The 13205-nt window shown below is 42.5% G+C and overlaps 3 protein-coding genes across 3 annotated transcripts; 1 reads left to right on the top strand and 2 right to left on the bottom strand.

Annotated features, from left to right (window-relative positions):
- Window positions 1-44: 44 nt before the first annotated feature.
- LOC124207720 (mucin-5AC-like) lies at window positions 45-4971 on the bottom strand. The gene is made up of 4 exons (XM_046605312.1): window positions 4533-4971; window positions 4368-4443; window positions 2903-3022; window positions 45-2824 (listed from the first exon to the last, which is right to left on the bottom strand). Exons 3-4 carry the CDS (start codon window positions 2927-2929, stop codon window positions 434-436), a joined length of 2418 nt encoding a protein of 805 aa, XP_046461268.1. The 5' UTR covers window positions 2930-3022; window positions 4368-4443; window positions 4533-4971; the 3' UTR covers window positions 45-433.
- Window positions 4972-7063: 2092 nt separating this feature from the next.
- On the bottom strand, window positions 7064-8484 carry LOC124207737. The gene is made up of 3 exons (XM_046605341.1): window positions 8145-8484; window positions 7906-8080; window positions 7064-7824 (listed from the first exon to the last, which is right to left on the bottom strand). The coding sequence occupies exons 2-3, from the start codon at window positions 7927-7929 to the stop codon at window positions 7252-7254; spliced, it is 597 nt and encodes a 198-aa protein (XP_046461297.1). The 5' UTR covers window positions 7930-8080; window positions 8145-8484; the 3' UTR covers window positions 7064-7251.
- Window positions 8485-11902: 3418 nt separating this feature from the next.
- LOC124207742 (putative uncharacterized protein DDB_G0291608) lies at window positions 11903-13204 on the top strand. The gene is made up of 2 exons (XM_046605345.1): window positions 11903-12005; window positions 12113-13204. The coding sequence occupies exons 1-2, from the start codon at window positions 11985-11987 to the stop codon at window positions 12599-12601; spliced, it is 510 nt and encodes a 169-aa protein (XP_046461301.1). The 5' UTR covers window positions 11903-11984; the 3' UTR covers window positions 12602-13204.
- The last annotated feature ends 1 nt before the right edge of the window (window position 13205 follows it).

Genomic DNA, 13205 nt, shown 5'->3' with positions numbered 1-13205 from the left:
GTTGCCACGCCAGCCCAGACCCCAATAACGAGTGACTCTGAAGGTCGCAGACATTGTGTGTATCGTCAATTGGCTTATGCGCGTTGAGAAAGAGACAAGAAATAATAATTATTCAATCGTCAATGCGCTATTTCCACATTAAATAAATTAATTATTTTCACTAAACGAGAGAAAAAAAAGATTAGAGTCCAGCAGAAACCAACATAAGGGAATACTACGGTAATCTAGACGGACTGACTTTTTGGTTTTAATTGGAGTACTTGTAATAGCGACAAGATTTCTCAGATCCGTATATAAACAAATACATATGGATACTAAATGGGAAATGTTCAATTACACACACTCGACAGGGTTATGTTAGATTTTGATAAGGGGGTCTAGGAAACGTATCGTCATCGTTTTTGACTATATTCGGGCTGCCGGTTTTGGTTGTTCAAATTTGGGAAATGGGTTTTCGATTCAGCCGGCCTCGATTAACAACCTTCCTCGTCCTCGTTTGAACTACTGGAAGCTCTTCAGACTCCCTGGAAATGGGATTGACGGTGGTCGTCATGGGGACGACTACGGCGGGGATGATTTCATCACTAATGTCCGGCAAGTCGACCACGACTGCAACTGGCGATCCAGCAGAATCCACAACCATAGTGAGGTCATCTTTTTCCGCAGACTCGATGGAGATGGGATCTAAAGTTGTTGCGGATGGCATTTCGTCGCTGACATCCACCAACAATGAGCCTCCTGGCACAGGAACGATGACCTGTTCGTCAGAGTGTCGAGTGATCAAGGAAACCTCAGCCACTGGAGCAGCAACCGCCGGATCGGATGGACTGTTGATCTTCATTGCTGATGGATTGATCTTGAACACTACATCTTCCAGGGACACGTTTTCTTCTCCAGAGTGTCTGGATACAATCGGCCGGGCGGTCGTCATTCTGCCGCGAACCATTGGATTCCTCCTGGACGCCGCCGCCGGATTGCGAACAGCTGCCGGAATCGCCTTCGTCACCTGTGAAACTGCGTCCGATGAGTCGACTGCGACAAGGACGACATTATTGGCCTTGTTCACTTTCATAACGTCACCAATGAGAATGGTGTCCTTTTCGCCGGAATCTACGGAGACGCGGACTACGCCCGGTCTGGCATTATTGCCAAATCGACTTTTCTTTTGCTGGAATTTCCTCGGGGCAGAGTCTTCCCTTTCAACGGCTTTAGGGGTTGCTGGAACGGCAGTTGTGGTCGTCGTCGACGCCCTGAAACGGCTGAAACGATTTCCCAACAAGGGACTGCGGGTTGTTGTTGTTGCTGCTGCCGCTGGCGCTTCTTTCTGAGCATCTTCGGTTACTGGAGGACGAACTGTTGACGCTCTCACCCGACTGAATCGACTTTTTGAGACTGGAGCGCTGGTAGTCAAAACTGCCATGATAATCGAATCCTTTTGCTCGTCGGAATCTCCGGAAATCTTGGGCGCCATGGTTGTGCGGATGCGATTGACTCTAGAAATTTGATTAGGGGTAGAGATGTTCGCTTGCTGGAATTTACCTCTTCCTCTGGATTGAGGTCGGGTGACTACCGGTGCGGCTGTAGTAGTAGTAGTTGTTGTTGTTGTAACAGCTTCTGTTGTAGTTGGTTCTAGAGTTGTTGCGGCCATTTCTGGCGTAGTCGGTGCTGGTGTTGTTGTGGCAGTTGCTGTTGTCGTTGGAAGAAGGAGAATGTCATCCAGGTCATCCCATTCGTTAGATTGCTTGGCCAGGATAACAGTCGTACCGGTGAGTTCTTCCGACTCGACCGTGGTAGTTCCCTGGATGGCGACTGTTGTCAGCATGTCGTCAAGTTCCGTTGATAAATCGATTCTCTCGTCAGATTGTTTGGAGATGATAAAAATGGACGATGTAGTGACTTCGTCACCAATGGTCGTCGTTTCGATTCCGGCTGGAGCCTGTGTGGTTGTGGGCAAGATAGCGACATCTTCAAAGGATAAATCGACTTCTTTAGAATCGGCAAGAATGAAATTGCGAGTTGTTGTTGTTGTTGTAGTCTCCACCGGCGTTTGGGTGCGGTTCAATCGATTCATTATTTTGCGTCCCCTGGACGCAGTTCTACCTCGATTCAACGCAGGTGATGCCGTGGGATTGACTCGAACGACTTCCAAGGAAACATCGTTGAGTTCCAGCGAATCTCTCGAGATCAATTGAGGGGCTGCTGTGGTCCGGACGCGGTTGAAACGACTTTTAGGCATCGCTGGTTTGTTCACCGCCCTGCCAACCGCCGGAACAAATCTGTCGTCCTCGACTTGTTCAATCGAATCTCTGGTAACTGCTGGAGTCGGGGCCGGGGTCGTACGGAAACGATTAAAACGATTAACCGGCAGTACGCGGTCCGACTTGATCGACAGTGTCATCTTCTCCGAGGATACAGTGTCGTCTTGTTCCTTGGAATCGCTGGAAATAATCGGACTGGGCGTCGATGTAGTCCACCAGATGACTTTCGAAGTTGTCGTTTTCACTTTCTGGTCTTCCAGCGAGAAATCTTTTTCAGCCGAATCTCTTGAAATTGAATTGACGGGGGCTTCGGTCGTTCTGACACGATTCAATCGAGTTCTCGGAACCGGATTATTGTTAGCTTGTGCAGCAGCGGCAATCATTAGCGACTTTGGCATTGAGAATTTAACTTTACCCCGATTCATCACCACCGGAGCTGCTACGCTTTCAGACGCAGACATCTCAGAATGTTGTTCTTCTTCTCCTGGCATTGTGTTACTTTGGCGGACGCCAAAGGCGTCAACTTCACTCAGATTGGTGGCCATCACCAATGCTCCAACGAAGAGCTAAAAACAAAAACAAAATTAGAATATTAGTTGCACACCGTTTCACTTAATACATTGAATTGTAAAATTTTATTTTACCATTGTTAAGCTGCTGAAAAGACGCATGACGATGTTTGGGTTAGTACTTGCCGCTTCAACAATAACTGGGAGAATAACATCAATCTGTTTTGGGTGACCGCCTTTTTATGCGACTTGTTGCTACACACACATGTGTGTTTCAAAAAAGTGGGAAAAATAAAAGAAACAAATCTCTAAGGCCTTGTACTACCAACCACCCCACTGCAAGGTTGTTGGTTGCGCGTTGTGCTCTGAAATGTCCCTTTTACTCGGCTGCTTGGTTGTTCCAGTCCTTTGAGGAACAATGACTTGGGCATGCAATTTGGATTTTGTCGACTTTCGGACAGGTTTATTTATTCGAAAAATTTTCCTTCATTAAAAAGGCGTTCCCTTTTAGAGGCATTTAAACATTTAAAAACGAGATTTTTTTTGAAAAAGGAGAGCCCTTATGCCTTGACAAATCCTGTACAGTTGACGTGAAATAAACTTGACACAGTTAAACATATTTGCCAATCAAGTAAGAACAGCGGGATGAACTCGTTTGCCCATGATGGACATTGCACCAGTTCTAATGAAGGTAATTGTAGTTTGGTAACCCAATTCACACCTAGCCCATGATTTCATGCTCAACCCATAGAGACACACCTGTGACTCGAGAGCGACTATAAGACATTCCCACACAGTCGATTGTCCATCAACCGTGTTCCAATTGTTTTGGAAGAGAAATCCCTGACCTGCATTTAATATTCACTAGTAAAAAGAGGATAAACTGAAATAATCTCCATAAATGAGTTGATCTCGAGTTGAAGGCGCTTCGTTCTCAATCAAATATGAAAGGAGGTGGAATTGGGAATCAGGTTCGCGCCCATATCAAATGCCAAACGTGACTGACTCTTATTTTCTGACGGGTTAAAAGCTCCAAATTCGCTCGCAGGCTATCCCCCCCCCCAAAAAAGATTTCCTTCTAGGAATTAAAGCTTTTATTATTTGGATGCTTTTATTGCCTTCCGTTTTTTAAGGTGAGTCGTGAGTGTTGGTCGATTTTTATCTGGCTACACATTCGAAATTATCATATAGCCTTCAACTTCAAGCTCTTGACACACTGGGCGATTGTTTTTTTAAGGCGGAATCGAGAGATTCATACCAAACAGAGATGTTAACTGGGCTTCTCCAACTAAGTAATAAGTGAAAGGCAACTAGAACTAGAACTAGCTCTATTCATGACCTAAACTTCAGAAGCTGGAAATGAGTTTTAGCCTGTGTCATGGGTTCTTCGTAACAGCACACAACATTTATGGACTCGTAGAGAGAGAGATAGCTGTGGTGTTGCTCAATGCCAATAAAATTCTTTTGAAGTAACCCATGTGTCACACACGTGACCCACACCACACACAAGTTCTGCATGAAATCCATTACAGCACACAGGAAACCCCAACGGTTAGATACGCTGGACTTAATATAAACAAAGATTCAAATTGTGTCCAACCTTCAGATGAAACAGGTGTGGTGGTGACTTCGAAGGCTTTCTCAACGTGGGAAGTTGAGAGTTCTCATTGCGTCAACTGTTTGCGGGGGAGAAAAGAATTCCAAGATTAGCCAATGGATACCATTACGGACGTATTTTACTATTTAGTAACAAATTATCATTTACCTGATGGTGACATTTTAAAGTTTCTTGTCACTGTTCATTTCACTTTCAAAAACCTTTCATTTCTCACCTAAACTTGGTCTCATTTTCGTAATAACAAAGAAGTATTGAACGAACGAAAAGACAATTGACAAGGATGACAAAGCAGACGACACCTGTTTCCCCTAATGAATCGATGTAATTAAGAACCGATCTTTTAATAAATCGATATTATATTCGCAATAAAAAATAACAAAACCGGTGATAAATTCTTTCACATTATTCGCCCATTAACCCCATATTGGAAGCCGAAAGGGAATATAATAAATTTTATTGGGCGTAATCTCTTTTTGGGAAGGACGCCGGAATAAAAATTCGAAAAACGATCAGCTTTCTGTTTTCCCATAGTTTTTCAAACTTCCTACATGACAAAATATAACAACGACACAGCAAAAATTATTACGTGGCAGAAAAAGTAGGTCGCGGTTGCATCGGTTGAAAAACTTTCTGACTGCGCAAAATTTTCGACAGCCGGAAGGCGAAATAAAATGCGCAATCATCCTGCAGGTAGTAGGTAGTATACAATGTCTTTTATGTAAAAATAGCAGACGGACTATAAACAGATTATGAGCTATCGTCAAAAGAAATCACCAAACCAAGGAAAAGTGGACAGGGTGGTCTGAAAGGAAAACTGGGCAAATGCGCCAAAGCCAAACAGATGTAAAAATAAATAAGTAGCTCAAGTACACGAACCTATTGAAATTCCTTTGTCAGGCTTCATCAGCAGTCACCTTGCGTAACTTTTTGTCACGGTGGGTGACCCTAGAGAATTTTGGACAACAAATAAGCCGCCGCCGTGTTATTAATTGAACCCAACACGGCATATATGTGCAGGTGATTTGCTCGCCTGATTGAATAACTCGTGATTGGTTTGGTTTTTTCTTATTCCTACGTGAAACCCAGCGGCTATCGACAATCGCAACAACCGGTTCCGAATAACAACAGGCGAAATATAGAAAAACAGCCGATTCGTTATCCGTTCAGCCAAAGACATTCAAGGCTACAACGGAATAATTCATCAAAAAATAAAGGGAATTTATGAATTTTCGGGTAATTTGATTAAATTTGCCTAATTCAAAAAAGTTTCGAGCGCATCTCGTTATGCCCGTCGGCAGTTTAGCATATGTAACGGCAGCAGCTCAGACGGACGGCGTGATAAAGATACTTCCCACGTATGACGTAGGGCGGTGTGCATAATCAATTCAAATGAAAAATCTTTTGTTTTTAAAAAAATTCATTGATTCAAAGTTAGCATTGATACCGCCGCCTGCGAGCCGATTATTCGTGTCGATCGTGAGTCATGAACATTCAAATCAAAAGTTACGTCACAACTGGCAGTATTATATTTCAAGGAGCCATCTGTTTATCGACTTTTGTACTCGACTACCAAAACCGAAAGTTTCCTTTTCTCTTTCTAACATCAAATGTTAATAAAATAATAGAAATAAAAATATAAAACAAATGCTAATTTAATTTTTGTCTGTTATGTAGGGTATAATTATTTACCCAACAGACCTTGAATTAAAAAATATAGGTTAGCGCTACCGGTTTAAAGGTGGCAGGGTTCATTGAATTGATTACTTAATCATCTTAAAAATCTTCTGTGTACCCGGTTACCTATATCCAGCGTTTAAGTCGAAATAAAAAATGAGGGGGTATTTTATTTTTAGATTTTTAACCTTACGAGTCACTGCAAAAGTGCAAAGGCTAAGGCTCGTCGGGAAAATGACGATTGAAATTTATGCGGGAGCGGCGTTCAAGTCACTAGAAAAAAAAGCATCGGATATGAAAATACATTTTTTGTTGGTGTCAGATTAATCGATGTGCGGCTATACCTTGACGATTGTCATTGGACACTCCCTTTCTACTCAATTTCCGTCTTGTATTTTTTTTTTTGATCAAATGTAAATGTCTGACGTTATGACTGGCCAGATTCGCTTCACGTGTGTTCCGCCGAATATAGAAAATTTCAATAACACAGCAGTTGGCATCGACAACTCTTTGGCCGATAGCCCGGAGCGCACATCCCCTTCTACAATTGAATGAAAACCTAAGATAATCCCTTTCATTGTCTGATTATTACTAAGGATAAATTAGAAAAATAAAAAGTTTTTAGTTATTTCAGAAATCCGCTGCGCAACCTCATGCCGAGTCACGTCGGTTCAAACGAAAGTAAAAATTTCGCCCGCCACTTTTAAATAATTCTCGTGTGTGGAAGCGCATTTTGGTTAAATAAGAGAAACGGAATATTAAACAAGTGAGCAATCGCATTCTTAATCAGAGAGAAAATGCGCTTGATTGATATGCATCGCCGATAGTTGATGGCCAACAACAGCCGGCAATATCGTTACGTGATTCGTTAACACACGGCAAAGTTAATCGCCGGACCCTTCGTGTTGTGTTCGTGTCTTCTTTCACGTGCAAATTTTCGCAAATATAAACACAACAAAGTCTCTCCAAAAAACGATCCGATCAAAAAATTCTAAACGCAAAACAATTCGTGAATTTTCTGTATTCTTTTTTCGAATGGTGCGCGGGAGATTTGAATGTGCATTTGCATAAAGAGAATGTGCTCAGGCGGTCTACACCCAATAGCAGACTGTACAACAACGATAATAGGATATCACACAGGCATATATGTACAACAATAAAAGAAGACGAAATATTGCGCGGTTTTATCCTATCAAAGTGTTGCAGCTGAGCCGCTATTAGAAGATGATGGGTGCTGGTGCCTTTCACCCCACGCCAAAGTTTGAAGTTGCGTATTACGAATCCAATCTTCAATCAAGTCCTCGGTGGACGTGTGAGCAAACTGCATATCCTTGACCGACTCCCAGGAATTTCCGAACAGTTTCTTGAGCAGATCGACGTTCTTCCACGAGTCGTCATCGTCTTGTTCCAGCTCGTCGCTGGCATCCCAGTCCAACTGCTGACGACGATCACCTCCGACGTTGGTGGCTGCTGGGCGGAGGCTCCACTCGTCGGACGAGTCGACATTATGTTGACCGATCATCTGCTGCAAGAGGAGTTGCCACTCGGCCGCCGTGAGTTGAGGCTGCTGGGCCGGCAGGGCGGCAGCGCTGCGCTTGAATAATTGATGTTGGGATGACGGTTCATCGCCAGAGCCGGTGGCCGTCGCGGGGTTGGCGTCGGCGGAATCATCGCGGCGTTCGTTGTTGATGTTGTCGAAACGGTGAAGAGTGAAACAGCTGCTTTCATTTAATAGCATTGCCAGAACCATCAGGGCTCCGGCCAACTGGAAAGAAAGAAAAATGACGCAATACTTTTAATTAAAAACGGTAGAATTAAAATAGAGTTTATTTAAAAATGATCTTACCAATGTGTAACTAAGACGGCACATTTTAATGGTGAACTGGTCGCTTTGGAAAACGGTGTGGTTATAATTTTCAGTCAGCACCCGACCGGCTATTTATACAAATCTGATACCCAGTCTGTTTCGAATTGGCGCATTGAAGTGTGTGTGTGTGTGCACCAGGAATGAAATGGCGAACCTTGGATTATTTATTTTTTGGCTATACTACTATTACTATAAAGCGCACAAGGTTGTCATAGTACCTTGTTTCAATTCCTATACAAGTGATCTTGGTCTCGTTATTTTTTATTTCTTCACGTTGCTGATTGGCGATGACCTAGGCACAGGCCACAATTCGTCCTTTCAATGAGGAATGAAAGCAACAACAAAACAACTCCGGAAAAAAAAAATTGGCACACGCTACAACACCTTTTATAATGAATGCAAAAATAAAAGGGCTGTGCAGGATTATTTTATAGTATTATTGTTCAGATGTTTAAGATTCCCGCTGTTTGATTTTGATCAGCCTCTTTATTCAAATGATGAATCTTCGTCTTGCGTTTCCAACTCGGCTGGAGACTCAATTTAAAGGAGCGCCTATATTTCTACTAAAGTTAAATTCATATACCTTTTATGAATAATCGTTGTATAAGAAAAGGTAGAACTTTATGGGAGCATCTAGAGTATTAAAAACAAATAAATAACAGACGGCGATTTTCTGAGAAATTTGGACGACCGTCCTCTCCATCACTGTCGCCCAGTGGGTTAAATTTCTTAATTTAATCAAACAACCTGAATTAGATTTCGTTATAATGGCTACAAGTTATTTAGCTTGAATTAATTTGCGAATACCAAAGCTCCGATTTCACTGGCATCTGTTGTTTATGCTCTGCTATACTTGGCTCGTACACGTAAAAGTGAAAGGACTTTGGCTGGACGCGGTGGATAAGTCTAAGCCAAAACGAGAACACGGCGGCCTCGCCAGCCCCTCCAACCGATGCGTCAAAACTTAATTAGCATATAGGAAAAATTAGGCTCGAATCATAAATGATGAACAACTCTTATCTGAATTTCTCACTTGTTTCTCAAAATTAGCAGAAATATATAACGAACGAACGCCGGGGACGATTTTTATTGGAGAGCGAAGGTTAGACGGCAATTAAAATAAGGAAATAGATTTCAATTGGCTCAGAATGTCCTTATAAAATGACGGTAGCAGTAGAACCCCTTTCACTTCCGCCCCATAATTTTGTTATGTGTTCTACATTATTTCAATTTGTATTTCTTTGGCGGGAGGGATGGTTATGGGTTATAACCCTGTTGGGTACATACCTTAAAATATATACTAAATGTATTGATTGTGACCTTGTTCAAACGTGACCGGTAAAAAATAAAACAAGAGAAATAAATCGTGATGAACTGTTTCTACTATCTCAGCATCGGCCATCCATTCAGCGCAGTGCAAAATCCATAGGTATACAAAAGACCTTCAACAAATCTTTCCTTTCGGTGTCACCCCGTGACAGGATTCACGAGGCCATCGCCGAGTGAAAAATAACGAAAAGGTACGTACATTTTCGATTGTTTTTCCAAAATGTTTTACGAGGAAAAACAAAAGGCGCTAGATGATTTCAACTGGTGATGTATGGACGGGAGTATATCTCGCCGTGATGATGAGGCAACTGCTGGACGATGAGCATCAATCCGTCAGTCCATAAAACCAACCAACAAACAAACAAAACGTGCCAGAAATGGACATGAGAATTCCGAGGTTATACCGAAGTTGCCCAATTTTTATACGAAATTCAACTTTAGCGCCAAAAATGTGTTTTTAAAAGTACATTAAATGAAATGCGGGAGTTCAAATCAAAAGGAAAATTGACTGTTGCATCGTCAATTGACGGCCCGTCGGGAGCAATTACAACGTCTACCGCAAGGACCCGCAGTACTTTCAACTTTAATTGAACAGATGCAAACCGGCTATATGGGGAAAAGATAAAGAGTTATACTGGTTTCGTACAATACAATTAAAGGTTTTTAATACGCTGTTAGCATACAATAGAGTCGATACCCAAATATGGGTTCAGAAAACGAGTAAAACCGCTCGCAAACATTCTTCATTTTTCAAAGAAAGTTGTATAACACCTTACACATAACCTAAACAAAAATAAGAGAAAAACAATCAAATGTAATTCTTTTATTTTGCGCTAGAACTTTCGACTTGGTAAATGCTCATCGCCCTTGTTTTCTGGGTTGTTAATGTCGTCCCATTATTCTTCACCTTTCCATCTTATCTGTCGGGGTTTTTTTTATTCCGCCATTATGCAAACCGACAGGGTTCCATCTTTGTGCAGACGAGATTTTTTGAATGTCATCATCCGGCGGTACCGGATAGACGAATTATTTCGGGCTCACGCTCTACTGGCTGCACGGTATGCGACTCTCCGTCTAGTCACGTGCGCTCAAATAACTCTTTCTCTTCCTTTTAAATGGCGGTATTATTCGGTATTATTATTTAAGATTCAGTCATTTCGCCATCACATTTATTATTTACATGTATCATTGCGCTCATGAATATTCCAACAGCGACCTCGATAAAGAAAAACTGAATAATAATAATCTTCTCCACCGCGCGGGAAATTCAAAAACGGGTGGAGTAAATTACAGACTTATACTAGGATGTCCTTTTTTACACACGTACGAAAGAGTAATTACACCTGGTATTGCGTTATACCCACTGTACAACAATACAATGCTCTGAGGGTTGGATTCTATAAATCATTCGACGTCATTAACAAATAAGTTTCGCCACTAGATAGACGCCATATAATACTAAACACCCTGTGGGAATGCAACTCGTTTCCACGCTCAAATTTCACACGGTTCGTGTTACAATTCTTCCCACGTCAATGTCGAACGTCGATGGCAGTCCCATCCCATAAGGACGACCTTATTACGTCAAGAATAAAAAAAATGTCGATGTACAATTATAATTTCTACTTCTCTATGTAAAGGCTACCTTGAAAACTTGGCCCATCAAATTCCTTTCGATAGAAATTCCAATTTTTAATTTTTTCCTTATAAAAATTCTTTGGGTGATTCACGAGAATAGAACCTTCTCTCTACACAAAGGCTGAGATAATCGTTGCGGTAAACCAGCCTCAGCTGGCTGGCCAATGGCTCTGCGTTTTGGCGGGACAATTGAAAACCAAAAAATGTTACAAACAAAACAACAATTCCAGCTAGAGAGCATAGAAGAAAGATTATCAAAAGCTGAACTTGTTGACGTCCTTGGAGATGAACAGACGAGTCATGCATCTTGTGTCGTGTCATCGTGATGCCAAAGTCGAAGGGAGAAAAAGAAAGAGAGAACTTCCTTGAACGACAGCGGAAACTCTCGTCACATCATCACGATGTTTCATTGTTTCAATGTCACAAATCGTCACTTGTTTGGTGGAGGCCAGCGCCCAGTGGAAATGACACACATCGCAGCCTATCGCGCAAGTAAAATTGCCAACACCTGCTGCTCCCGACATGACCCAAATTAGATAAACAATATAATTTTTCAAATACAAAAGAAGAATCTGGCGGATGTGTAACTTTTTTCCCGGCATCGTTTGGGTTTTTTTTCCCAGGTGCATCTTTGCAATCACGACCCTAACCCGATTGCAAAAGTTGGAATATACCCTCACGCGTTGGTAGCGCAGAGGTCGTTCCGCTTCCATCGCAGCTGATGGAGGGGGCACTCACGAAACGGCCTTACACGGAACTGCGTGAATAAGAAGGAAGATGAAGAAGAAGAAGAAGAAGAAGAAAGAGAGAGGAGAGTCTCATGTCAAATTACCGCATCACCCACGCCAATGTGTATACGTACGTAAGGAAAAAAATTCCCCCTCATCAAGCCCAGCACGCGGATCACGGCGGAATCTTCTCAAGGATGTCGGTCGTGTGTGCAGCGGGAGCACCGCGAGGTCTCAGCGGTTGACTATACGACTCCCCTCCCCCCTTGCTTCGGCGTTTCCTATAAAACGCGAGGTACGGCGACGAGTAAGTCATCAGTCCAACTGTGCATTTCAATCCAAGCGAACTTCCCCAGAAATATCATGTCGAGCTACTCATTCGCGGTAAAAAATTCAAATCTAATAATCACAAAAAAATTTTCTGATTCAGCCGATTGAGACCGCCACAACTGGAAAAGAAATAAAATTTGATTTTGTATTTTTAAAATTAGCTCCTCTCTTGTGTGGTGGCGGCTGTGATGCTGATGGATAACGGCGCCTTGGCGCAGAACAACTATTATTACCGCAACAGCATGCCCGTCAACCGCTACAGACCGATGCAGAGCAATTCCATCCATGCCAGTACGCAGTACAAGCCCATCAGCAACCCCTGGACAGCCAACAACAACAACCAGATCAATTCCCACGTCCCCAGGAGCAACAACAACAACAACAACAACTGGGGCTCCATCGAAGATGATTCCATCGAGTCCAGTTTCTACCGACGCCCGTCTGCCGTTCCCCGTTACCAGAGACAATCCATCATCAACAACAACAACCCGCATACCGTCACCAACAACAACAACAACCGCGCTTGGAGCCGGCCATCACCGGTTACAGCCCGGCCAGTCCAGCAGCATCAACAAATCAGATGGAACAATCGATTCGACGATTCGGTCGAAGATCATTCGGTCGAATCACGTGAATTTAGACGCTGGTAGTAATTAGCGGTGTGGCTAAATAATAATCATATCCTGGCCAATGTATCAAAATAGGCGGGGTCGGATAGATATTATTCACCCTATTAATTTTTTGATTAGAAAGCCCCAATCAAACTCGAACCAAAAAAGAAAAAGAAAAAGATGTTTTTAAACTGCGCTCAGCAGTGTGGAGAAAAACGCAGAGTCTTGTATTATTCGTTGGCGGCCATTTGTTTTTCACGAAGAAGAAATGACCTGGCGAATATGCATAGACGAAGCGCAATTGCCTTTCTCTTTTTTGTTTTCTAACTTGTTGGTGCGGATAGAGAAGATTTTTTTTTTTGGTTTTTAAAAAAAGGTGCTCTGTCTTTGAACTATTATATACCTGACGACCCAGTAGCGCGTTTGGTTGCGTGGGCAGAGCCTAAATTCAGATCTGCGCATTGATAGACGTGCGGAGGACGAAACAATTTCGCCAGTTTTTAATAATTATGAACGTTTAATTGAAGTGAAAGTCCCCCCCCTCCCCCGCCACCGATTCATTCACTGCTGTGTAACTCGTATGTTGTTGTTTAATTGCCCTGTCGGTCGTATTTTAAATATAATACACAATTTTGATAATAAT

This window comes from Daphnia pulex, chromosome 11 (assembly GCF_021134715.1).
Source record: "Daphnia pulex isolate KAP4 chromosome 11, ASM2113471v1".
NCBI classification, from domain to species: domain Eukaryota; kingdom Metazoa; phylum Arthropoda; class Branchiopoda; order Diplostraca; family Daphniidae; genus Daphnia; species Daphnia pulex.
Note: the sequence above shows the minus strand (reverse complement) of the source record. Positions and strands in the feature narration are given on the sequence as shown.

Bases quoted from the DNA above. Each gene is read 5' to 3' on its own strand.
- LOC124207742 (XM_046605345.1), top strand. From the start codon at position 11,985: ATGTCGAGCTACTCATTCGCG. The intron at 12,006-12,112 runs GTAAAAAATTCA...TTTTAAAATTAG, and splicing joins TGTCGAGCTACTCATTCGCG to CTCCTCTCTTGTGTGGTGGC.
- LOC124207720 (XM_046605312.1), bottom strand. From the start codon at position 2,929: ATGCGTCTTTTCAGCAGCTTAACAATG. The intron at 2,825-2,902 runs GTAAAATAAAAT...TTTTGTTTTTAG, and splicing joins TTTTCAGCAGCTTAACAATG to CTCTTCGTTGGAGCATTGGT.
- LOC124207737 (XM_046605341.1), bottom strand. From the start codon at position 7,929: ATGTGCCGTCTTAGTTACACATTG. The intron at 7,825-7,905 runs GTAAGATCATTT...CTTTCTTTCCAG, and splicing joins GCCGTCTTAGTTACACATTG to TTGGCCGGAGCCCTGATGGT.